Below are 26777 nucleotides of genomic sequence, written 5' to 3' on the forward strand. Positions count from 1 at the left end.
TCTGTCCACAGCTTTCAGTCCCTTATTGTACACATTTTGTATTCTGAAATGATTTTAGTAGAATAAAATCATCACCAACTTTGACCAACAGCCATCTGTCTGGTGGGTGTTCATGGATCTGGTTCAGCATAGATTGCTGAACACACAATCCCAGAAATTGGGTGTATGATTATACATCACCCTTTCCGCACTTGCTCTTCTGGGGCTACATCCAAAAAATGATTATGGTCTTTGAACTGAAGCAATTAGGATTTTTTTAAAAAAATGCTGATGATTGAGAACAAGTAAAAAAACATTCCCATGGCATTTTAATGAGTAACACTTTATTGCAGAAATTGCCGTGCTGACTAGAGTTGTTATATCGGGTACCGACTGTAAAGGAAACAATCAGAATATCACAGCAAATAATTAATTTTTTCAGTGCACTTGTAAGGATGTCCTTGCAGCATTTTCCTAAATATGTCCCACAGTATTCAATAGGTCAGACACAAAATTGCTTAGAATTCCAATCTTCATTTTAAGAACATCCTATGTTCTTCATACTACTATTACCACCATTTTTAACTACTGCCTATTGATTGAAATAAAATTACTGTACTTTTGGATTTGAATAATTGAAACCTTTATTATGCTGAATAGGGACAAGCAAAGAGTGATGCTGGGAGATGAGACTGATAATTTTTAAATTAAATGTCAAATTGGGTTAGTAATGGAAATGTGAAGAGATTTCTTGAGGGAGCTGCCATTTGACTCCATTTTTAATGTCTCCCCAGAGGTGTTTGCTTGGTCTTTCCATCAGATGTAGAAATAGGCCATTTCCATTTTAGTTATTACCTTGCCTTTATTAGATAAATGCCTTGCCTTCAGCTGGCCCAGTTGTAACAGCTTACACAATGAATGCATTTGTAGTAGGAAATAAATTCTCCCATCAGCCAAAGTGATGGGAAGTGTCTTGAGGCTCATGCCAAAATCTTCAAATTTAAGAGGAGAAAAGAATGGGGTATGAAATGATCAAACACATGATTCTAGAACAGATGAAGGATCTTACTTTTTAAATTAATCTACATGGAGTGATGACAGATTTTACTTCAGTATATTTTAGTAGCCTCAAGTTTTAATTTCGGAGGTTTTTCCTCCTGCTTAGGAAGTCTAATTCTAAAGAGATATTTTTGTACCATGGAAAAATATGCATGGGAGTTATTGTTTTAGAAAATCTGATCCTCATAAAAGATCTGTGAACATAGACCTCCTGTCTTCTCTTTGGTGGATATTACACTTGTATGTAAATTTTTAATATGTATTTTTAAATTAAGGACTTAGTGCAGTGGAGTCTGCAAAATGGTCACAGTTGCAGATGGGAAAAAACATATATGGAGGTATACAAAGTATCAATATTTTTTCCTGCAAAATTTTGATCCTCAACAAAGGATCTGTTTCTTATTTAATTACTTATCTACAGAATTGGAAATATAATTTTCACAAATGATATTTGCAGGATATTCATGAATTATTTTGTATTCTAATTAATGTGTATAGGCAGAGGTGCTTGATGATGTGCTGATGCTGAGCTATTGCACATCACTGATCCTCCTTTCCAATAACATAGTTTTGTATTGCACAAAGTACAAGCCAGCCAGCAAAATCAGGACATTTATTAGCACATGGTAGGCTTTATTCATCTAAGTCACTAGTAGTGTAAGCTTGACAGCACTGGCTAGCATTCAGTCAGCCAATTGGTCAGAACAAAGGAAGATGAACAAAAATAGGTTCAGGCTTGGGCATAGCTGGGCCCAGTTCATTGATTACCGAGTGGTTAGATCTCTAGAGAGCCATCATTTTAGCTTTCGTTAATTTTTATTGATGCTAATAGCAGGAGTACTGTTCAGCATTTAATGGTGGCACTCAGGTTGGAGCCTACTGGCATCATAAAACCTTGATATTTTAGTGAAAATAGCCAATTTAAATCAATTAAATGCTGATTTATTTTCTAGTTCTAACATCAAATGGTGGCACTTTATTGTGCATGTTCCCATGGTTACGCCATTTATAGAAGCTTGGCTTCTTGCTTCTAAAAGTTTCTGTCTATTTCACAGTGGAATACTGAGAGCCAAAGTCTCTGGTCAGTGATGTGAGTTGATTTATATTATCATTTTTCAATAATATGGTCATTAAAAGAATTAATGAGCATATAATTGAAAAACAACAAAATCCTAATATTTTTCTGGATTTTATTAAATTCCTTATGGGATAATTCTATAGCTAGAATATGAAGATTTATTTAAATAACAATACATGTTAATATTTGAAACATTGTTTCATGTTTTGCTCTTAATTTTGTGTCCAATAACAAGCCAACCATTTATGACACATAGTGTATATGAAAATGTTTTTAAAGTGTTTTAAAAATATCAATAGCCGGCAGGATTTTGGTAACCATTTAATTACTCATCATTCATTGTATAATAATTTCTCCTTCCCAATACATATACTGTAACATCCAGCATTTGGCTGGAGATTCCATTTTCTTGTAGTTGTTGAATATCTAAATTTTCATTCAGTATCCAGTTATAGTTCTCTATCTAAAATCTACCAGAAATTAGGGATCTTCAGCTGCATACATCTCATGTGGAGTATTTATGACAAGCAGCCCAATCCAGAGCCCCAGGAGGGTTTCTTGGCATCATGGGAAAACGAAAAATAAAAAACCCTCTATTGGGCCCTATGGATTTAGGCCACCCAAAAGGATGGCTTAAGTTCAACCACCGGATGCTGGCATTCAAGCAGGGAACCAGTGTCAGCTCCACCACTGGCCATGTCTCTGGAACACTCCTGCTATGCTGGCAGAGCAGGCGGGGATGCAGAAGTGCTGATGCAGCCTCAGTGGCTGGCCACAATCAAATTTACCAAGGGAGGGCAAATCAGGGGAGGGCAGATCTGCTGGCATGGTCCTGTGCTGCCTTCATGGATGAATTCCCCTCCTCTTTGGATTCAGCCGAAATCTTTTTTAAAATGTTAATTCCCAAGTTCATATTTCAGGAAAGATTTTCAGCTTTTGATCCAACAATTAATTGTGGCATCAAGATTCCACTGTATAAAATTAGAATTTAAATTTTAAAAATTAAACACTGAAAACAAATTTACATTTAACAATGGTTTAATTTTACTTAAGTTAAAATAATGTCTAATTATAATAATTATAATTATAATATAATGATGACAGGCATAAACATTCATAATGCATTACTTTTTCCTTAAGATCTCAGCCCACTATCTATTGGAAAAAAATTAATTCAGTAAAAAGTCCATTCCTGATTACATATTTGCTGCTTAACTCAAAATTCTGCCATTTTTAGTTAATGTATTTTTCAGATATTTCTATCCCATCTCTTCTGAGTCCTGTTCAGGGCAGCTTAAGATAAAAACAATTAACAATATATTTAAAAGTCATTGAAATACAAGGTTTTTTTTAAAAAAAACCCCACTGAATATAAACAAAAACTATCCATTTATTGATTAGTACCACAGAATACGGTAGTCATCCTACATTTCAGACACATGTATTTGTTCATGGTAGAGGTGTAGGGTTTTCCACCCTTGCTTCTTCAAATATAGACTTTCAGAGAAATGGATTTCATTAAAACCATGTTAATGAACATAACTATGAACTGATCATTATTAACACATACTTTAGTTTTTCAAAGTATCAGAAATGAAGCTAATGCAGTGATAAGAATGATATCCTCATTATACCTACAGAAAGCAATTCTAAGCAGTAAATTTCAAAGTAATTAACATGAGGTTATAGAGACAGTCCTTGTATCATGGCAACTTCATCCATCTTTCTTGGAGACAGCTATCCACTGCATATAATTGATCACATCTGGCCATTGATTCACTAGGCAGATGATAAAACAGATGGAAACTCTTATGACCCACAGTCTACATGCATTTTGAAAATGAACCCAGATGCTCCTTCCTTCCTTCCTTCCTTCCTTCCTTCCTTCCTTCCTTCCTTCCTTCCTTCCTTCCTTCCTTCCTTCCTTCCTTCCTTCCTTCCTTCCTTCCTTCCTTCCTTCCTTCCTTCCTTCCTTCCTTCCTGCCTTCCTGCCTTCCTGCCTTCCTGCCTTCCTTCCTGCCTTCCTGCCTTCCTGCCTGCCTTCCTTCCTTCCTGCCTGCCTTCCTTCCTTCCTGCCCTCCTTCCTTCCTTCCTTCCTTCCTTCCTTCCTTCCTTCCTTCCTTCCTTCCTTCCTTCCTTCCTTCCTTCCTTCCTTCCTTCCTTCCTTCCTTCCTTCCTTCCTTCCTTCCTTCCTTCCTGCCTTCCTGCCTTCCTGCCTTCCTGCCTTCCTGCCTTCCTTCTGCATTATATTCACTGGTTGTGAATATGTGCATGCATAGAAAATGTTCTGATGATTGGGAATAACATTTAATTCATGTACAGAGGAATCATGAATCAACTTAATTTGGAATTTGAGTGGATTTGCTGCAAAGTCAGTGTTCACACATTTGCAGCCTATTACTGCCTTCCAGTCTATTAAGCCTTAGTTAAAATCAACACAAGTCTATTGGCCCAATCCAAAGGGCAAGGGCAAAACAGCTTTGGCGAGCAGCATGGCCTCACATTGATGTGTTTGTCCCATCCGGCAGTGTAAAGGGCACCCCACCATCACACACAGAAAATGCAGTGGCGTATCAGTGGCACCCCACCATCACACACAGAAAATGCAGTGGCGTATCTGCCCAGGGCCATGAGGTAACCCATGTCTCTGGGTGCACGCCATCTGGTCATGTGGGGGGCGCAAAATCAGCCCTCCACATGACCAGAAAGTCAGCTTTCCTGAGGGAGGCAACTCTGACAATGTATGGATCTGAAACAGCCTAGCCAGAGCAGGTTGCTTTTTCATCCGGCTGCTGGCTGAATGAAAGTAAGTGGGGGTGGGTCAGTGCCTTGGACTATGTTTTCAAGTTATGGTGATCATTTCAACAACATCCCTATGAATCTTTGCTAAATATGCAAATTACCAATTTGCATATTTAGCAAAGGCTCATGGGTATGTTATTGAAATGCTCACTATAACTTGAAAACATAGTCCAAGGCAGGACTGGACCTGCTAAAAGCATGGGGACAGCGCCATGTCCCTGATCTCCATGCAGACCAGGGGGCAGGTCTGAGGAAGGTCTAACTCAGCACACTCCACAGGTGGGGGAGCATTCCTCTCTCCCAAGCTCCCTGCAGCTAGGCTCCCAGCAGGAGCCAGCAACAGGAACGTGTGGGGGCGGGGCTCCACACGGAGTTGGAGCTTCTTGCAGTGGGGGTGCCCAGAGGGGGTTTTGTCTCTGGGAATTGTTTGGACCCCATTTGTGTCTGAGAAAATGCACTAGCATCCAGCCACTCTTTAACTCCATGGTGGCAAATCCCAGACATCAGGGCCACCACAGAGCAATGCAGGTATCCAATCAGAAATCAGTGCAAGGGGAGGGGGAATAGGCTGGAATGTTCTTGGGGTGGAGCTGACATTAGTCATTTTCCTTTGCACCCACGTATGCTGTGGCCAGGGGATTGGAGTTAGCCACCTTGTCAGGTGGCATAATTCCATTAAGCCCAATTTTTGCTGCTTCCTCACCCCACTGGAAAGCCCTCTGGAGGTGGCAGGGTGGCACTGCAGTGGCCCCATTCTCAGCTACCTTGGGCTGTGGATTGTGCTGCCATACTCAACTTTCTAACTGCTTGATCAGCACTGTGTTTGCTTATGATGGAATCACCTGCAGGAGCATTCACAATGGACATATTTTGTAGAAGTGCTACAGCAAGCTATATTTTGGTGTAGCTGGCTTACACTAATATCCATTTAGCTAGACGGTTGGTAACTTTTGCCCCCAATTGTTTTTGACATTATCTAAGCCTAGTTTATTAATTAAAATAGGTGTGTAGTCTGGACTGGAGATGACCGAGTCTTCTTCTTCAACCCTACAATGCAGTTGTCAGTATGGGAGAAACCTGTGGATTTAAAGAATCGTGGAGATATTAACAGGATCATCGAAGACCCACCTCATAAACGCAAACTGGAAACTTCAGCAAGTAACTAATGCTGTGATTATTTCAATCTATTTAAATTCAGATGACATATGAAAAATCTGGTCATGAAATATATAAAGTAAAATGTTGAATGTTTAAAATTGAATGTTTGCTTTTGTGTCAGTTCAGGTTGTTATCTATGGTTGGTGATAAGTTCTCTTTTATCCCAAAAACTCTCAGGTGAGGGCTAGTATTTTCCTATTACTAGAAAGAGCCAAGAATTCATTGTACTCTTGTGCTTAATAATCATTGATTTACATTTTCAACCCACTGTTCAAAAGAAGCAGGCTCCATGGATTACAATAGGGCTTACTTCTACCAAAACATTATTATAGTTGGTCTATTAACTGAACATGCTTTGGTGGTTTGTGTTTCATGAAGCCTCATTTCAAGCACATATCTTACAAATCTCTCAACATAGCTTCTTTTATCCAAATGTCTTATTGACCATGTTGCTCAGGAAATCTGTCCTGTGATAAACGATTATTTAACCCAGCTGTAGGAAACAAATCTCAAAGATCCATCACTGGAATGATAGAACTGTTGGTAGAAATGTACTTACTTCAGTCCAAACATTGTTAGTCAGTCTGCAGACAGTCCTGAGACACCTAAATGGTATTCTTGGCACTAAGATAGAATACTTGCTACTCTGCACTGACAAATTTTAGATTGTTGTTGTATACCTTGAAGCTAAATCATAGTTTTTTCTCATCTACTGGGAAAAAATCCAATATAATTTTTGTTCTTTTTGTATTCCACCAAGGTTAAACTTTTTTTCCAGTTGATGTTCACATGAACAATTTGTCTGTGTGACTTGTCATTCAAAAAAAAAAACCCAAACACAACTCACCACCCATATAGAGCCTGCCATTTGTTTGATGTCCCCTCCTTTTTGCCATTCCAGGTTGATAGCAATCATCAAAATATTCACCTCCTCATGGGCTGTGTAACTTGACAGGTCATAATATGCAGACCTGACATTAACCAACCCTAAGGATCCAATATTACATTCATCCTATTCTTGCATGCCCTGACTTGAATGACCTGGGCTAGCCTGATCTTGTCAGATCTCAGAAGCTAAGTAGGGTTGGTCCTTGCTAGTACTTGAAGGGGACACCACCAAGGAATACCAAGCAATGCTTCTCAATGGATGGTAGATTTGTCCTTTACAGCCCTGATGCTTTTCAAGTGGCTAAGATTCTCTTATGTGTATCTGCATATTTCAAAAATAGCTCCTCCAAATTTTTTAAAATAGGAAAACTATATATTGCCAGAATTGGCAGGACCAGCCGAGTACAAATGTGTACTTTTTGGGCTGTAAAAATACCCAAGATCAGGGCCTGCAGAGCAAACACCCTGGGACAACCTTTAGCAAGTGGCAACAGGGATAACCCGCTCACACAATGTTGGGCACAAGCTGAGGGTGAAACTGACCAGAGAGTAAAATCGTCAAACAGGAAAAATAAGATGCCTCCTGAGTTATGCATTATACGCGGCCAGGCAGGGGATGTCTAGTAGGTGGCTTAGGGGGAAAAGGTGTACTTTGAAGCATTCTCCAAAAAAGATGCCTTGAGCTAAAATATGGCATTCTAGGACATCTTGGAGTGGAGTGTCTTCCCTGGACACCATTTTTAGTGTGCCCAGAACATTTATTTAGGCTGTCTCACAGTTTATTTCCAGGCATAACCTAAAAGTCTTGAGCTATGGACATTAAATAAGACTGACTACCTACCTGCATATGAACTTGCCCATATGTTTAGTTAGTTTATTGTGGTCCTCATCTGCATTCTCCCATATTCTGAGGTTAAGCAAGTGGTCATCAGAGAAATGATTTTTGTGGTTGCATTCCAATTGTGGAACCCAAATCGTTTTAGTACCTATTCTGTTATCTTAGGCATCATGTGAAATCTGCCCTTTTCACCTTGCTTGTAGCAGTTGAATAAGGCAGAAGATTTGATGCTACTTTCATATTGTATTTTATTATTCATTCAGTTCTTTTTATATGTTCTAGGGCAGGGGTCTGCAATCTGTGGCTCTCCAGATGTTCACGGACTACGAATCTGGGGAAATTTGGGGGATGCCTGCTGTCAGGGGTGCAATTGTTAAGCTAGCAGCACCAAACTTTCAGAGTATCTTTAGGAGACTCTCCTAATGATACCATCCAGGTTTGGTGAAGTTTGGTTCAGGGGGTCCAAAGTTATGGACCCTCAAAGTGTAGCCCCATCTTCTATTAGCTCCCATTGGAATCAATGGGAGATTGGGCACCCACTTTGAAAGTCCATAACTTTGGACCACCTGGACCAAACTGCACAAACCTGGGTGGTATTGATAAGAGACTCTCCTGATGATACCACCCAGATTTGGTGAAGTTTGGTTCAGGGGGTCCAAAGTTATGGACCCTCGAATGTGTAGCCCCTATCTTCTATTAGCTCACATTGGAAACAATGGGAGATGGGGGCACCCCCTTTGGGAGTCCATAATTTTGGACCCCCTGAACCAAACCTCACCAATCCTGGTTATAATCATCAGGAGAATCTCCCAAAAAATCCCTGAAATTTTGGTGCTGCTAGCCTAAAAACCGTGCCCCCTGCAGGCCAAAAACCAAAAAACACTAAAAAAATACACAAAAACACAAAAAAGAGGGGCGGAGCTTCGGACATGTAATGGGGAGGGTTGAACCTAAGGCAGGGGTAGGGAACCTGCGGCTCTCCAGATGTTCAGGAACTACAATTCCCATCAGCCTCTGTCAGCATGGCCAATTGGCCATGCTGGTAGGGGCTGATGGGAATTGTAGTTCCTGAACATCTGGAGAGCCGCAGGTTCCCTACCCCTGACCTAAGGAAACCCCCCCTTACTTACGTCCTTGCTGTTAGGGAATGGAGTCTTCCATCAGACAAAGACTCTCTTGTTGGATTCATCCTCTTTGTGATTAATTTTAATCATATAGATCAATAATATTTCTGTCATTCTTTTTGCAAGCAAGAAACAATTGGCCTAAAGATGATACGAAATTTCAGTGTTATCTAGGCAAGAAAGATATGGTTCTATCTCTCCTTTCTTCCAACCTTCAGCTATTGACCTTTAGCTGCTATCAGACACTTTCCTAATACCAGTCAAGACAGTGTGGAACCAGTCTCCTCCATAATCTAACTATTGGTTTATCTTCCTGAGGATAAAGAACGGAAATCATGTTAGCAAATGCTTCTGTATTTTTTTACCCCAGAAACCCTGAGTCTGTGGTCTTCCTCAGATAGTGATAAGTTCTGTCACCTGATGAGTGGGAACTTTTTTTCTACACCCTAAAGGTTGTTTTTTTAAGCACTAGGTCCTGTCTTTCTGCCTTTCTTTGATGGTTATAGTAATAGTAGAAGAGAAGAGTATGGATTTTTTCTCTCTCATAAGGGGGCTTAAAAACTCCTTTTCCTTCCTCTCTCCACAACAGACACCTTGGGAGGTAGGTGGGGCTGAGAGAGTTCCAAAGAACTATGACTAGCCCATGATCACCTAACAGAATGTAGCAGAGGGGAAACAAATCTGATTCAGCAGATAAGACTCCACTGTTCATGTGGAGGAGTGGAAAGTTTAACCCTGTTCTCCAGATTAGAGTTCACCTGCTCTTAACCACTACACCACACACTTTAGGTGAGCCTAAGGACTACACTACTAGTCAGTTTTGGACTTTTTGATATAGTCTGAACAAAAACACTTTTGGGATTCCTATAAATCCAAGTGTCTATTCAAGAAGTCAAAAATTTAATGTATTCCTACCTTCTTCTAATTCTATGTTATGATTATCCTCTTTAATAAGGACACTGTTTAATCAGATATCAGTATTGAAGATATGTTTTATGAAAATACTGCCTTGAGATTGTTTGCTTACATGCTTTCCTGTAAAGAACCTGTTTTGGGAACTCTATAGCAGTATTACCTGACAGCATTAATGGCAGGCAGGTGGCAGCTGTTGAGTAATAGACCTTGCTAACAGATTAAATGGCTTATTGTGCTTGGACTGTGTATTTTGCACCTGGAAATTTAAAAGCAGAGGAAAGTTAAAAAAAAATGACAGGATATCATTTGGTTTAAAAAGGTCTGAACCTGTTGATGGGACAGAGAAACATAACACAGCTAAGATGCCAAAACAATGAACTGCATGGTCAAAATGACCTTTTGTTTTAATGCTCCATCTGAAGCAATTTTACTTGGAGTTTGATAAAAACTGGTCCCAGTGCACTTTATTCACAGTAGTGTTCTGGCATAGAAGGTTGTGCCCCTGGACTTTCAAAAGTGTGCCACAAAATGCCAACTTCACTCTTGCATAAATATATATTTAGCATCGGCTTGTGTTCAGGGCAGAATAAAGGAAAAAATAGTCCTCAGCCTTAACCTGAAATTTCATGTCAAATTCCCCCCTCCTGCCTTTTTCCTTGTCTATCTCCCTTTTAGATAACTCAGTAGAATCTGATGCTGTTCCATTATCATATATAGTTGCAACCTGAGTTGGAAATTAGTAAAAACATACATGATTAATGTAAAAAAATAGGAGGTGGAAAAAGGCATTAAATTTTGAATAAGATATCAGGCTGATCTGTCTGAACTTTGCATGTTTGTTATGTTGCTACTGTAGACTATATTTTAAGTGCTATTTAATTCTTGAAGATGGATTATTCTAGCAGCACCCTTGTTAAACTGCTTAGCTTTCCACAGCCTCTTTATCCAATCTATCCTTGCACTGAGACAAATAGCTTTTAAGTTTATCAGGGAGCCTGTCTTCTCGGCAGCTGTGAGAAGCCTACGGGGTGATAAAGGCTTTGTAGATGCTCAGTCTCAGATGCCTGCTAATGTGTTGTCTAACTTAGATAACTTGCAGCAGGGTTTTGTCCTTTATGACCATGGAGTACATCTCTTTTTTTATTTTTTAAGCCAGTGGCACTATTTTATACAGATGATATTAGAGCCAGCATGGTGTAGATGTTAGAGTGTTGGACCAATATTGCAGAGACCCAGGTTCAAGCCACTGCTGTACCATGGAAGCATGCTGGATGGCATTGGGCCAGTCACATATTCTCAGGCTAATCTACTTCACAGGGTTGTTGTGGTGGTAAAAAGGAGGAGAGGAAAATTAGATCAAAACCTATAAAAATGCTGGATCACTCTGGATAGTGTGGTGTACAGGCACTGCAGCGTGCCATGGAAAGTCTTCTCTGAATGAGAGGTCCTCCTCCACAGCAGATTGTCAGTCCTGAGAGAGCTGATCTCTGCCAGGGGAAAAAGAATGCTAGATGCCAATTTGTGATTGTTTTGCTTCAAGTGGCCGTGGCTGCCCATTTGTTCAACATGGTGTGCAGAGGCTAGGATTACCATACAGCAACTCAAATTAAATTTAAAATATAAATCTGAAATGTTTGAAAAAATATATCAGACAAAACCTGCATATTCATGTTATAAAAATTTTAGTGTATGGTTTCTGATATAGGGTGTAATAATTTAAACCGATAACACTGGCTGCCAGTAGTCTTATGGGCCTAATTCAAAGTGTCGGTTAAAAGCATCCATACCAGCTCCATTCTGAAAATCAGGTCCTGTTTCATTTCCAATAGTGCATGAAGTGACAATTGTAACCAAAGAAGCAGGGAGTTTACAGTTGTTGCCCCAATGCTGGCAACAACTGCTAACCTTCAAGTCAACAGCTGAATGTTTCTGCCAGAGTTTTGGCATTGCAAGCTAAATGCTAGTTAACCATATGAAAAGGGCAGAAAGTCATTTACTCTTCTTTTGTTGTTCAATTTAATATAGAGGCCAGTATTAGAGATTTTATCTAATGATGTTATTTATTGTACATTTCTAGGCAAGTTGCCCATGGAAACTGATCCATTTTGGGGAGGAGGAACCTGCGTGCTGGCCCTCCCCATTTGTGGGGACCCCACAGGAGACGTTGGGGTGGGGTGAGCCTCAGTGCTGCATGCAGGCAGCTTGCACTCCCAAGCAGCAAGGGAAGTTCATTTAGAAGCCAGCAACCAGGTTCTTCCTGCCCTGTTGCTCCTGGTCCCCCAGCACTCGGGCCTGGGGAAGAGTATCACTAGGGTAAGCAATGGTGCTGCCCCAGTGGTTGTAGCCATCCCCTATGCTGAAACTCTGCTTTAGCCAGCAAAACCAATAAACAGACTGTGGCCAGTTTTTCTTCCACAAAATTGGTTGTGTGTTAATATGAGCCCTTGGTCACTCTCTCTCCCCTCCTCATCAGCAGTAAAAATTTTGTGCAGATTTTAAAGATGGGAGTGGGAATTAATTTTGAACATAAGAGCAGCCATGCTGGATCAGATCAGCAGTCCATCTAGTCCATCATCTTTTTTCATGTATTCTCCAGCCAGGTTCTCCATAAGCTCTTCAAGAAGAGTGTCATGTCCTCTATGGTCCTTCTATGATCAAAGACCTCCAGCTCCCTGTCTCATGCTGCAGCCCAGTGCAGCTGCAGGAGGAATTAACAGAAATAATATTGCAGCACTGCCATGTTGTCACTTCCAGTCACATAACCAAAAGTGAAGTTGTGGCAATGAGATGTCTGGCCCTACTCCCAAAAGCTCCTGAGGGCTTCCAGCCTACCTACAAACAATGTATGGAAGCTTCCTGTTGTGTCTGAGTCATCATTGTTAATATCCATTGATGGCTCTAATTTCCACAAATATATACTTGCCTAATACCCTTTTAAAGCCACCTGAACTGGTCATCACAATGATTGAGACTCAATATTATCTAGATTGATCATGCTGCCAATTATTACACAGTGTGTCAGGTTTAATTGCAAAGAGGTTTTATATTTCTGCTTCGTATGAATGAAAGGTAATTCTTTGAAATGAAAAAGTATTAACCTTTTCAGTTTCTCCAATTCAATGAATAATGTTACAGGATTATGTTTATAAATTTTACTTTTTGTTTTCTTATTGTTCAACTTTCACTGCAGAAATGTGCAGTAAATAAGAATCCCTCCAACCTCAGGATATGTAGTATATACTTTTAAAAGACATTTTTAGTGACTAAAGGAACAAATATGTTTTTTAGAATAGAAAGGGGATAAGTTAAACAGCATGTTGGTCTAGGGGCATGTTGGCCATTTGTCTAACTACATTATTTTCCTTTTAGCAGGCAAAAGTGATGGCTCTTCTCCAGAGGACATAAATAACGATCACAGTACCAAAATCAAGAGAAATAGGTAAGTATTGATAACATTATTACTATACCTAGTGATGATGAATACATTTTTATGTTTCCTTTAATTACAAAATATCTGGGATACATTAATTTTCCCTACACAGAATAGGTGGTCTCTGAAACAGAAATAGAGAAAGTGCTTCCAAATTTCAAAAAAAGGCACTGTGCCAATGGAAATCATGTTTTCCTTAATGAACAATTATCTTCAAGAACAATTTGTACAATAGAATGAAGGTCAAAATAGGAGTGGACAATTTTGTAGAGAAGAGCTATAAATTTCAAAGACAATGCCCTTTATATAGTCTTCTGTACAGCCCCTCCCATTCCATTTGATTTTAGTTTACCAGTAGTAAGTCTAGGGTTAGTTTCTACCTAGAAATGTATACATTTTTTGTGATACAAACGGTATTTGTTAAGTGTACAATTAGAAGTTCTCAGTGAAGCAAGGACCAAAGCTATATTACAACATGTACATTTAATTACAATTGCTGATTTCCCGCTTTGAATTTCCTTCCCAAAAACTGCAATGTTAAATGCCAATGAAATGATTTTACAATTAGAAATGGGGATCCCAGCCTAAATTTCAGCTAGGTTGGGGGTTTTCTCAAACTTGGCCATTTTCAATTATTTATTTGCATTTTTTTCATGACAATATGTGTATTTTAGTATAGTTTGAAGTGTATGAAGGGACAAAACATTTAATTTTCTATATCATTTTTAATTTACCATGCTAAAGAAAAAGTTTCTTCTGTTGCCTTTGCTGTAGTTTTTGGATTTGCATTGATTGTGCTATTTATAAAACCTCTTTGTGGTTACCAGAAATTGGAATGGAAGTTGCCTAGATCATATTACAGAATAGTATAATCTGAGGAGAATGAAAATGGCTAATACAATATTAAAGTCATTCTTAGAATATGAAGAGTGACAATTTGATGCCTTTGGAGCTACTAATAATGTACAATACCCATTTTAGGATAATTTAAGAATAAAATTATGTGATGCAATTATTGATGGCAAGAACATAATATGATAGGACTTGTATTGGTTTACGACATAATGCAGTTTATTAGCTGAAAGCTGTTTTTAACATTTTCCATTTCAAGTTGTACAATTTAGAATCCTCTGAGAATAAAAACATATTTCTGTCTGATGGCTAAAAGTTTCTAATGTGGTACAGATAGTTGACTTCACTTGGTGTTCAGATTGGTTTTGCAACTGAGAATCAGGTCACTCATGAAATTGCTGAAGGCTTTCACGGCCGAATTCAACTGGCTGTGGTTAAGAATGTTAACAATAGGATGTTCTGGAGGCCATCAATTCATAGGGTCTCCATAAGTCCGAAGCAACTTGACAGCACAACACAAACAACGAATCTAGGTGGAGTACCTACTGAGAATGCTTAGCAGACCCAAGTCCTGTTAGCCTTATTTCTAAACTATTCCTGTGTGCAAGGCAGGTAAATGAATACAAAGAGAGATGGAGGTTATTTTTTCAGATACTTTGGAAACAACAGTAGGCCAGCTGGCATAGACACTTTTTCAGACCAAATTCTTCCTATTCATCCCAGAATTAACTATTTCCCTTAGGGTTTCCTAACTAAATGTATAGTGGAAAGACATGATTTTAAAAAGATGTCAGCTCATCAAATTGAGGGGTCTGTTCAGTGTAAGCTCAGATAAGAGAAATGTATTACATCAATGGCTTTGAAATTCTATCACCTCCAAGTAGGAGATAGCAATTGTATTGGTCAGAAACAGGGGCCCTTTCCGCACGGGCCAAATACAGTGCCCTGGGGACAGCAAAAACGCCATCCCCAGGGAGCTGTTCACATGGGGGGCACAGCTGCTTCACAGCCACGCCGCCCTCGCTCCTCCCCAGCGGCGCAAAGCCGCCATCCCTCCCCACTTTGCCCAATTGACCTACCTTCTCTGCGACAGTCCGGCACGTCGCTGAGGCCTGGGGACACGCCCCCCTGCCCTGCGACTCTGGAGCGGTTGCGCAGGGCAGGGGGGCATGTCCCTTGGCCTCGGCGACACGGCGGACAGTCGCAGAGAAGGTAGGTCAATCGGACGACAGCGTTCCGTGGCGCCGTCTTCCCTCTCGTTAATGGGACCGTTTGTGCGAACGGTCCCGGGGCGGTTGGGTCTGCGTTATGTACACCAACCCAACCCCCAGCATGGCCATGCAGAAATGGCCAGAGATAGATTGCCAAAAATCCGCAGAACAGAATATACTCTATGCTATAATGCATTTCTGTGTTTTAAGAATATGAAATGCATTAAAAAAAGATTAACTGAAATATAGAAAATGAGGGCTCAGTTTGTGCTAACTGCAACAGGGGAGACACATTACTCCAGAACCAGTCAATAAACCCTGAGCATCTAAGGTCTGTGTAAAACAGTTTTACCATTTCAGCTCCAACATTCCAGCTCAAATTAAGTCACCCTTTAATGACTCAAAAGAATGGGGTGACCCCAAAGTCTTTGGGGAATTGTATTCCTTTTGGCAAAAGCAAAGTTAATTTTAGACGCCAGATTTAAACTTAGCTAATAAATATACCATGTACTGAGGTTCCTTTTTAACCATTTCCTGCGGATACCAGGTTAAATATTTACTGTATTCTGTATCTCTTTTATTACTTAAGGCTGGAAGATCCACAGAATGCTGAGTCAGAAAAGGAAGAGAAAAGTGTGAAGGCATCAGAACATCAGATTATGCTTCCATTGGAAGAACGTATTACCCATTTTCGAGATATGCTTCTGGAAAGAGGGGTAAGAAAAAAGGATGGCAGGCCTCAGTTTCAGTATTCTATGAGAAAACAACAGAATTTGTCATAGGCACATTAGAACTTTGTCCCTGTAAGATCTAATGGTTCTTGTGGTTCCTAGAAATATGCGGCTCTACAGCACTGTTTGGAGGCCGTTTCTGGTTGGTTGAAGAAGAGCAGGTTAAAGTTGAATCCATCAAGGATGGAGATCCTGTGGACAGGTCATGGGAGGATTGAGGATTTCCAGCCACTGGTGCTGGAGGGGGTCACCTTGCCACCGGCCTTCTCAGTCTGCAGCCTGGGAGTCCACCTGGACTCATCTCTTTTGTTGAGACCCAGGTGGACCTTGTAACACAGGTAGCTTTTTTCCATCTGCGTCAAGCCCGGCAGGTGACCCCTTCTCCCAGGATAACCTGACCACAGTAATCTATGCCACGGTCACCGCCAGGCTAGACTATAGTAACTTGATCTACGTGGGCCTTCCCTTGCGGCTGAGCCGGAAATTAAAGCTGATTCATCATGCAGTGGTGCGATTACTCACAGGTGGTTCCTATAGGGATCATATCTCCCCTGTTTTGCGCCAGCTGCACTGGCTCCCGGTGGAGTTCCGGATCACTTTCAAGGTGTTGGTTAGGAGGTCCTTCGCAGCCTGGGCCCTCATACCTTAGGGACCATCTCTCCCCTTATGTCCCAACCAAACCTCTGCGCACTGTAGAGGCAAATCTGTTGGTGGTCTCCAGCCCCTCTGTGGTGCGGCTGGCTTCTACCTGGGCCAGGGCCTTTTCTGCCCTGGCCCCTGCTCGGTGGAACACTCTTCCTCCAACTACTAGACCCTGTGGGACCTTAAGCAGTTCCACAGGGCCTGTAAAACAGAGTTGTTCCACCAGGCCTTTGGGAGAGCCAGCTGCTGATTGCCATTTCTTTATACCTACCCACATTGCCCCCCCCCCCAAATACTATCTCTGGCCACAAATGTGCTATGCCTGTCCTCTCCTAAAAGTGGATTTTTCTGGGCAGCCAGAAAAATCTGACCTTGTTAATGTGGAGGTCATGTAATTATATTGTTTTAAATTATTACTGTTCTGAATTTATTGTGTTTTAACTATTGTACACCGCCCAGAGCCCTCCAGGGGTGGGCGGTCTATCAAATTAGACAGACAGACAGACAGACAGACAGACAGACAGACAGACAGACAGACAGACAGACAGACAGACAGACAGACAGACAGACAGACAGACAGACAGACAGACAGACAGACAGACAGACAGACAGACAGACAGACAGACAGATAGATAGATAGATAGATAGATAGATAGATAGATAGATAGATAGATAGATAGATAGATAGATAGATAGATAGATAGATAGATAGATAATATTAATGTTTAAAAACTGTTTTCTGCTCAGTGTTTTTAATTGCTGAATGTTTTTGTGTTACTGACATTTATTATACAAAAGCCTAGATGACTTATGGATTTTGAAGACAATGTTATTCCAGCCTAAAGCATTCCTAGTCTTTCTTACATCCAAATCTTTATTCATTTAGTCTGTTTAGAGACCACTTTTTTATTAAAGGTCCTTAAGGTGGCTACAGCATTCATCATCAAATACAATAAAATCAAATTTAAAAATCAATGAACAACATTACGGCAGTATATCTAATTCAATTACACAACTCTCAGTCTCTGACATATAGTCTGAAAAAATCTGTGACTACACTACCACTCTTGTTTATGAACATTTTGGTACACATTAAAAAGGGGAACATGGATTTCATGAGAGAACTGTGACAGACCTAAGGTCACCCAGCAGTCATCATGTAAAGGTGACAGCAAGCAAATCCCATTCACCAGATTACGCCCACTGTTTATGTAGAGGAGTGAAGAATCAAACTCATTTCTCCAGATCAGAGTCCATTATTCTTAACCATTACACAACACTAGCTCCTAGTTATTTACCTGAGGTTTTTTGAAATACATGAAGACTGGCAAACCTTAATATTTGGAGTATATTTTTATGACACCTGTGGGATGAACTCTATGGATAATTATACACCTGCTGGCTCCACTTACATTCTGTTCACTAGTGCCAGTTAAGAAGATGATTAACCCTCAAGTTGTTTCTGTGTTTCCAGTCTGCCTCTGTTTAGAGGCCACTTACAGCTATTAGAACCTGACTGCCCCATGTTACGTATCAGATGGAGTCAGATTCCAGTCTTCTACTGGGAACATTTTGCTATATTCTCAATGAAGTACTGTGGTGTTTAAGTCACCCGTCAGTTGATTTCAGAAATCAGCAGGTTCTTCTGATCTCCCAGCCTGGAAATTGTGATGTGGTAGGGGAAGGACTCATCAGAAGCCCAACTGATTTCCTTCTTTTCTCTCCACTTGAAATTGTCAGTTTGGCCTGCAATTGAAGGTATAAGATCTAGGAGAACAAAAAGCTCATTGTTTTCTCTCTGCCTGAAATTGAAAGCTTGTGCTAAGTAAAACTACCTGCCCCTATCCTCTTCAGCCTAAGAAGACAGATTGAGAAGGATGGAAGATAAGTAATCCACATCTTCCCCCACTCCCCAGCTGAGAGTTTGTGACAAGAATAAAATAAGATTCTCTTTTCCCCCAAATGACAGCTTGGGTGGCATGTAGAACAAGAGCAATTAGCTTTTATCTTGTGTAAACCAAGCTCTCAGTTTGGGTGAGGGAAGCAGATGATTGCTTTCCACCAAATTTTCAGTTTGGAGAGCAGGGGATGAACAGATTCCCCACTCCACCCTGCTCAGATGGGCTGCAGAGAATTAAGCAAATGGCTGCTGATGTCCTGCAGCCAAAGCTACAGGACATTTTATCAACCCATTTTATCAGTTTTGAGTGGAGAAAAAGGAACATTTGCTTGTCTTATCTCCACCTGAAATTGATGCATGGCCTGCAGATTATTCCTATTCTTTGCAGTCCCAAATAGCAGCTGGGGTGGCTTTTAAGAACAAGAGTAGTCTGCTCCTTTTCTCTGCAATAAGGTGACTATTTGCGGGGAGGGAAGAGAGAAAGCTCACTCCTACCACCCTCAACTTTCCCCTGTGTTCTGACCTTGCTGGAATAGCTAGAGAATCTTGAGCAGTGGGGTGGAGAACAGACAGAGAAGCTTAGCTGATACCAGCTTAGGCCTGTTCCACATGGGCCAATAATCATGGGTTAAGGATGGTAAAAAACCATTTTGGAGGGCAACTTCACACAGATCCCACCCCTAAAGCAAGTCTGCCTCGTGTTATTTTACGCAAACCATTTTTTTTAGAATTGCACTATCAGTGCAATCCCAAGTTGCAGCTCCTTGCAAGCATACGGCTGGCCAGGGGGTGCTTTATTCAGCTGCGCTTTCCTTTTTTAAAATTTCCCAGATTACATCCGCATAGCCACACAGATGCAAATGGTCATATCATGGTATCATGAGACATCAGCATGACTATGGGGGTTCATTTGTTCATGCCTACATAGCTACACATTAGTGGGAGGTAAATAAAAAAATAGACACATCTCCGTGCAAAGGTGCAACAGGAATCTGCATTGTTTCCATGAGCGCCAATCGCTGCCTCCACGGATCCATGACAACGCAAAACAGGAAGGAAGGTTATTATGTCCCAACTGCAACGCGCTATTACATTTGCTGTGCAGAAAGGATGGTAAAAGTGTCAGCTTTTTATCTCTTCCTCTAGACTTCTCACCAGGGCTCTCTGCAAGGTGAAAACTTTGGGAGGCCATTTTTGTTTGGTAGCTGTTTGTTAAGCTGTTTATGAGTTGAACAAATTGGGTAATGGATTCACCTGTGTTTGGAATGGCTGAACAGAGTATTTTTGGCTCTTGAACATGTTCTCCATGAAATGTATCATGTAATGCACTTCCTGAACTTTTGAGAGGCTCCATTTATCAGCACCCTTCCTTCTACATGTTGATTGAGTGGGCAAGAACCATGGAATTATTATATTCAACTTGTATTGAGACAGTATCACACTGTGGGGAAACATTATTACATGTGACGGGGTCCTCAGAAAGAGACTGTTCACTTATTAGGAATTGGTACATTTTGGAATTAATTACATTACTCAAAAGCTCTTTGTAGCTTGTCAGTATTTGAAGTGCCATTTATTTCTGTTTTACTTGTAATCACAGATTGCGTCGAGGATCCAGTTGATGGATTTGTTCCATGTTAGTTTAAAATTGTACTTCAGATTCCTACTGTCACCATTCCATTTTTCTATATTAGAAGTTCAGTTTTTTTGTAAAACTGCAACATTTGGAGTGTCAGTTAAAGGTCTGCCACACACATGTGCACACACGCACACACACACACACACACACATATATTCAAAAATCATGTGGCAAATGGATCTATAATTATTTCACCAAGAGAAAGTATTCAGTCACTACAAAAATAAGACAATATTGAAGGCCTGAAAATCAATAAAAGATTAATTAGGAGACAGGTATAGTTGCTGAAAAGTGATGCCTGTTAAGTAGGGGAAAGAACTGAAATTCCTAGAGAAATGGGTATGAAGGATATATTGTACCAAGTAGGTACTGACCCTACCTTTGAATTTGTTTCTTGGTTTTGATCTCAGTCAATTATGTTCTTATATATTGCTTCAGTTCTTCCAGCCAGGTCTCCTCTAATCCTGATTCTTGTAATTAATATTTATTTCTGCTTCTTATTTAAGCTACTTTCTAGCAAAAAAAATGCATGTGGCATTACTTCAGTGTATCCTTATGGGTGAGGACTGGCATATATCTATCTGGAGTGGAGACAGTTTGAACATCCTACTCACCACTCTGAAAACAAACATAGCAGAATGCTGAAAAATTGGGTTCAAACCATTTCTGTCAAGCCACTTTCATCAAACTCTTGAATGTTGGTTCATCTGTCTTTACCTGTCCTATGAAAGAGAATCCTACTTTCTGCTTAATCCCAGGATTTCTGCAAAATGTTTTTAATCCCTTTCATTCATATATTTTTTCAGGTATCTGCATTTTCCACATGGGAAAAAGAGTTACATAAAATAGTTTTTGATCCACGCTACCTTCTGCTTAACTCAGAAGAACGGAAACAGGTAAGTTAGATGACTTTTAACAATTCATGTCCCTATCAAATATTTATGTTTTACTTTTCAACTCAGATGCATGGTGCCCTTACAGTATATATGGCATAAAAGTGGAAATAAAGATACAGTTTTTTGTTACATTCTCTGCCACACATTTCTCCACAAGCTCCTTGGAGGAAGGAAATGTTAAAACAAAAAGAAGCAAACAACTAGTGCCCCAAAGTACTCATGAGAAGGAATCCTATTGCAACCTCCCTGTATGATCACTCCTTTTTTTTCGTTTGAAACACTGCAATCTCTCCCCTTTCCCTCTCGCCTTCTTTTCCACCATCCCACACAAATACTTTCCTTTCAGTTTTCCCTCCCATCACTCCTTACCTTCACCTGGCAGTCCCTACAGTTTTCCCCTTTCTTTTTCTGCCACCCACCAATTGTATTCTGCTGTCCTTCAGCTTTACATCTTGTTCCTCCTTTGCTTCTGTCCCTTGTTTTCTCACCTTGCTTTCTCACCCTTTCCCCCACCCACTCTTTTAGTCTCTGTTCTACAGTTGACATTAATCAAGGCATGGAAGTCTCAGAAGTGTTGTTTGCAAGATCACAATCAGCATTCATTTTTAAAATTGCAAACATTATTTCTGTGATTTTGGGGGATTTTTTCCTTTAAAACTTTTTTGTTTTTTAAATCAACATTTCTGCAAATCTGGTACTTTCCCAGACTTTTTAAAAGACATCTGGTTGATTGTGCACATCAGGCTTGCTGTACGACAGGGACAAATGTCTATTGCAGCAAGATTTCTTGTACAGACCTGTTTCCTAGAGCCCCGCTTTCACTTCCCGCTCTGTGACAAACGAGACCACTTTTAGCATGACTTTTAATTTGCTTTACCGCCAGAGCAGGCAGATTTGTCAGTCAGCACAGCTTTGCCCCAGACATCTTTCTTTCCTCCCACAACCAACCTTCCCACGCCTTCACACTGCTTTGCACACCTTTCCCCTTGTCCCCTTCCATGCTGCTGGCTCCTTCCTGCTTCTGCCGGCACCATGCAAACAGCACCGGGTTGGAGGCGCTGCTTTTTGGTGCCTCCATTTTCCCCCACACTTACCATCTCTCCCAGCGGAGCTCCTCATGGGTGTCCTTCGACCAGTGGTGGGATTCAGCAGGTTCACACCACTTTGGCAGAAACGGTTGTTAAAATGGTGTTTGTAAACAATGTTGTTAAATTATTTGAATCTCGCCACTGCCTTTGACCCTCGGGGGCTGGAGGGCAGCATGAGCATGCCTTCCTGGCCCTGTGGAGCTCCACAGGGAAATAAGGTAAATGTGGGGAACAAAAATGGAGGTGCCTCCATGGGCCATGGCCACTCTGAAGCCACTCAAACCAGAGCATGTGAATGGCCCCAGAGCTCCACCAGAATCATATATGACAGTGGGAAGCCATTGTAGTGGCCCGTGCAGAATCCGTCTAAGTGCTTCTATCAAGAGTTCGATATCTTGATATAACAGAGAAGGCTTTTGCAAGAAACAGAACAAGCAGGGCATCTTTTTGGCTCCACCCCACCCCACCTCCCCCGCTTTGTTTTAAAACTTTATTTTTAGACAAGATTTTGTTTTAAAGCAAGTTTCTCTTTTGTCTTCTCTTGCAGCAGCAACAGTATGAGAGGGAGGGGGAGGGAAAGAAAGGGGGATAGAATATCAGCTCTAGTGTTGAGGCTCCTGGGTATGATGAGATCTGTCCCTTGAATGCTGTTGATGGGTGGAGTTAAGGGAATCGGAAGAACTAGAGGCCCAGCAGAGCTCAGCAGAAAAGCTGTGCTGCAGGCTGTGGACTGGCTCCTTGCACATAAACAAAGAAACATTAGGAAACCCCACTATAGCCCCACTGTGCTGTTAAGAGGGGCGAGGTAAGTTTTCCATGTATAATGGGCTTCTCTTCTCATACTTACCCCTCTGTACAGAGTTTTTGATTCACATGGTGAAGCTAAAGTCCAGAATTAGATACATTCAGAAAAACCTTGCCATATGAACATGCACATGTTTATATATGATTTTAGTCCTTCATGGAGCTAAGTTTGAAATATAAAAATGAATCAAGCTTTAGATGACTTCACTTATTTGTAATGGTGATAGTTAAAGTCTCTTAATCACTTCTCTGCATAATTAGGATTTTTTTATAAAAAATTCCTTGTCTCACCATTCTGAAAAGATATAGCAAGGAATATACAGTATTCATATCTCCAGCGATTTCACCAAGGGCACAGTTTAGACCTTACCCATTCAATCAAACATTACTGTTCCTTTCATCTATCAACCATATACATGATATAATAAAATTACTTAATGAACACTCGGTAATGCTTATACTGAGATATTAGGTTTGAAACATTGGTGATATGGGCCTCGTTTGTGGAATATATTGCATACTCAAGGAAAATGACTATAAAAAGCAATTTTCATTTCTTTCTTTTTTTACATAGAAGATTAAAGGTGTGTTCACTCTATTGAAAAGAAAAATGTAATATGGGTGGGAGGAAATTGTGAAGTATTGAAATGTTTTTTGTCAACAGCTCAAAAGATTAAATATTAATGTTCTCACCTTCCATACACCCTCTTTCAAACACGCACTTCTCAAGAAGAAGCAGGAAGAAACTGGAATGGGTAAAAGCCAGGAAAAAAACCATAGTTAAAGCTTCCTGCTAGAATTAAAAAGTTAGATTTTCAGTGAATGTCCTGAACAGTTTAGGGGGGAGGGGTGTTACTGGAATCTGTGGAAGTTAACCTCCATACTGTGGTGAAATCCTGTTGGCACCTCGTTGACCATGGTGGTTGAGGATCTTATTCATTTGGTGGTCTCAAGGTGCTAGAATTCATTTATCCAGCTTTTTTCTACCCCCTCTCCCATGTATCTGATTGTTTTTCAATGCCATTTGCAGATTGGGAGTTACAGGTGTTTTTTTCTGGTAAAATGAAACATAGACCTCTATTTCTGTCTCTTAAGAGACCTTTCTTGACATCAAGAATCATCCTCCTCCTTCAATCCATGATGAATGCAGGTAGACATTTCCCAGATTTTTGTTTGTGTCTTGGTAAGGCTCTTTCCACACGGGCGGAATAGAGCACCTCAGGGATGGCAAAAACGCCATCTGCTGCATCGCAGCAGTGCCGGCCTTGCCACCCCCAAGCGGAGCAAAGACACCGCTTCTGAACCTCGCTCCCTGAGCGAGGTTTTTCGGAAGCAGCATCTTCCAACCGCTACCGTGCGAATGGCAGTGGCTGGAAGGCGCCATTTTCCCCCCACCGTCCCTGACGCCATACCTAGTCTCCTGGTTTCTGGCACCTCGCAGAGGCCAGGGGACATGACCCCTGGCCTGCGACTCCAGAGCCGCCACTCCAGCCTGTGGGGGGGGGGTTGTGACTCCTGGCTTCTGCAACGTACCAGAAGCCAGGAGATGAGGTACGGCGTTCTGGGATGGCGCAGCCTGTGGAAAGGCTGTGCCACCGCCTGCACTCCTACCGGGACCGTCTGTGTGAACGGTCCCGGGATGGTGCGTCGGCATTGTTTATGCCACGCACCCCCGCTTGCACCTGTGCAGAAAGGGCTTCTGTGTGGGTTTTATATGTAGCTTTTATATGTGGATACAGGTTATGCTTTTTTATGTTGATGCAGAAACTGACCACATAACACCAGTTTCAGGAAAAGAAAGAAATATATTTTGTTGCATAAACAGTTGTTGGTTACTGAAAGGAAAAGCAACACTTAAAAAAACATCCATGCAAAGGAAACTAAAATGAGTGAAACACATCTCTATGTCTAAAACCATCTCACTGTGATAGTGGATTAGGAGCCATTAGGAGAATAACATTAAGGTTTTTTTAGCTTCTGTTCATGTCTGTTGCATTCTGCCATTTTGTTGACCTCCTTCCAGCTTTGAGGTCTGACTTACCTCAACACTCCAAAAGAATTCTAGAATGATCTTCACATTCCATTCCATGTTCTGAACTCTCTCAAAAGGACAGAGATTCTGTGTCTAGTCTATGAACCACACCCCACCTTCCTAGCAGAAAATTACCAGCCAGTTTCCAGAATGTTCCAGAATGTGGCTGCTTCTAGCACCCACCCCAAGGTCCTCTGTTATTCTGGCTAACTCGATCAATGTATGAATTTGGACCCTGCTACCTTTGCAAATGAGAAGATAAAAGGAAAGACTTGTTCTGTAGACTTTTATTATTTGTAAAGACAATTTTAATTCTGAACATTCACAAAGTGCAAATTTAACCACTACATTGCCCAACTGTGAAAACCACTGGCTGTGACAAAATGTCACTGTGGCACAGGCAATATGAAAAATATGTGATAGAATTTTGAACTTCAGACTGCAGGTCCTACGTGATAAAATGATTGGACTGGCATATAGAATTGTTTGGCATATAATGTGCTAAATAATTGATGTGACCTCTTTCTTTAAGTAAAGAAAGGGCTAGAAAAGGTCATGTTTATCACTCTCTCTATTGAAAGGATCTGCCTAGGAACAGAAGGATATTCTCAGATCATCTCTTGGTTGTCCAAAAGGCCAGCAAGTCAGATTTGAGTTTTGCAAGGATATGTTTGCTAAACTAGCCAACATCTAGGCAAAACTCTTTTACAGTTAACTAAAGAGTGGTCTCTTTTGGATTAAAAACAATCTCTTCTTGTGTTTTTTTCATGGTGACATTATTAATCGATCATTATTCCCAACAGATTGGTATCATCATTGCCCACACTGATGCTGCCTTCCTGAGAACAGAGGGATAATTGAATGGGTGGATTTTGTGTCTGGAAATAGTATTGCATTCAGGGGTTTAAATGCTGAGATAATGAGCCATTTATTAATTTGAACCTGATGTGGACATTTATTTTTGCCCTTAAAGTGGGTTGTTTCTTGTAAGTCTAATAAAATGGGTCAGTTACAGCACTACTCTCTGGCAGGCTCCAGAAGATTAGAAAAGAAATTGAAGATTACATTCTTTTTCTGTTTTGTGGTCTTTCCCCTCCATAAACAGTAGAAAAGGTTTCAGTAAAAACAGTATTTTTTAAAAAAATCCTTAGCCCTACTAAAAACTGTTCTCAGAAAAGAATGGCCCTAATGCAACTGTGTGTGTGTGTGTTACAAATAAAGTGCCATCCTAATGATGATCCATTGGAGGGAGAGGAAGTTTGAATGGCACAATCTCAATCTAACCCCATCCATTTCCTCCATCCTCAGTAGCTGATTGGTGCAAATGTAGTTCAGTTGAAAGAACTTCATTTGCAAACAGAAATACAGCTAGACATAATTACATGGGATTTGCTTTTGTACTCCAGATGAATTAGGGTCACCTTGTTGACTCTTGTTGAATGAGCTACTGACTTTTAGGTAGCATCTATTCACCAGAGGCGTACTGGGGTAAATGGTGCCCAGAGACAATTACACCCCCAGGTTCTGCCTCCTACCCTGGCTCCACCCCCTGATGCTCCCAGGCTCCACCCCCACTGCCAGTGCCCTCAACCCCGCCCATGTCACCATGGACATGGGCAAGGTCTAGGGTGCTCAATTCCCCCCGCAGACTCCCCCTGCTGGCTGGGCTCCCAGCCGGCAGCCAGCAGTCCCTTCTGACCTCTCCTCCAGG

General features: G+C 40.9%; 1 protein-coding gene across 2 annotated transcripts in view; it reads left to right on the plus strand.

The window, feature by feature from the left end:
• Nucleotides 1-26777, plus strand: part of TCERG1L (transcription elongation regulator 1 like) — a 212710-nt gene that overhangs the window by 175167 nt on the left and 10766 nt on the right. The window contains exons 8-11 of one of the 2 annotated variants that reach the window (XM_048506355.1): nucleotides 5922-6076; nucleotides 13211-13280; nucleotides 15924-16050; nucleotides 21053-21142. In XM_048506355.1, coding sequence (XP_048362312.1) covers nucleotides 5922-6076; nucleotides 13211-13280; nucleotides 15924-16050; nucleotides 21053-21142 — 442 coding nt within the window. The remainder of the gene's footprint in view (nucleotides 1-5921; nucleotides 6077-13210; nucleotides 13281-15923; nucleotides 16051-21052; nucleotides 21143-26777) is intronic. The other variant, XM_048506356.1, reaches the window with a different exon arrangement.

This window comes from Sphaerodactylus townsendi, linkage group LG08, assembly GCF_021028975.2.
Source record: "Sphaerodactylus townsendi isolate TG3544 linkage group LG08, MPM_Stown_v2.3, whole genome shotgun sequence".
NCBI lineage: Eukaryota > Metazoa > Chordata > Lepidosauria > Squamata > Sphaerodactylidae > Sphaerodactylus > Sphaerodactylus townsendi.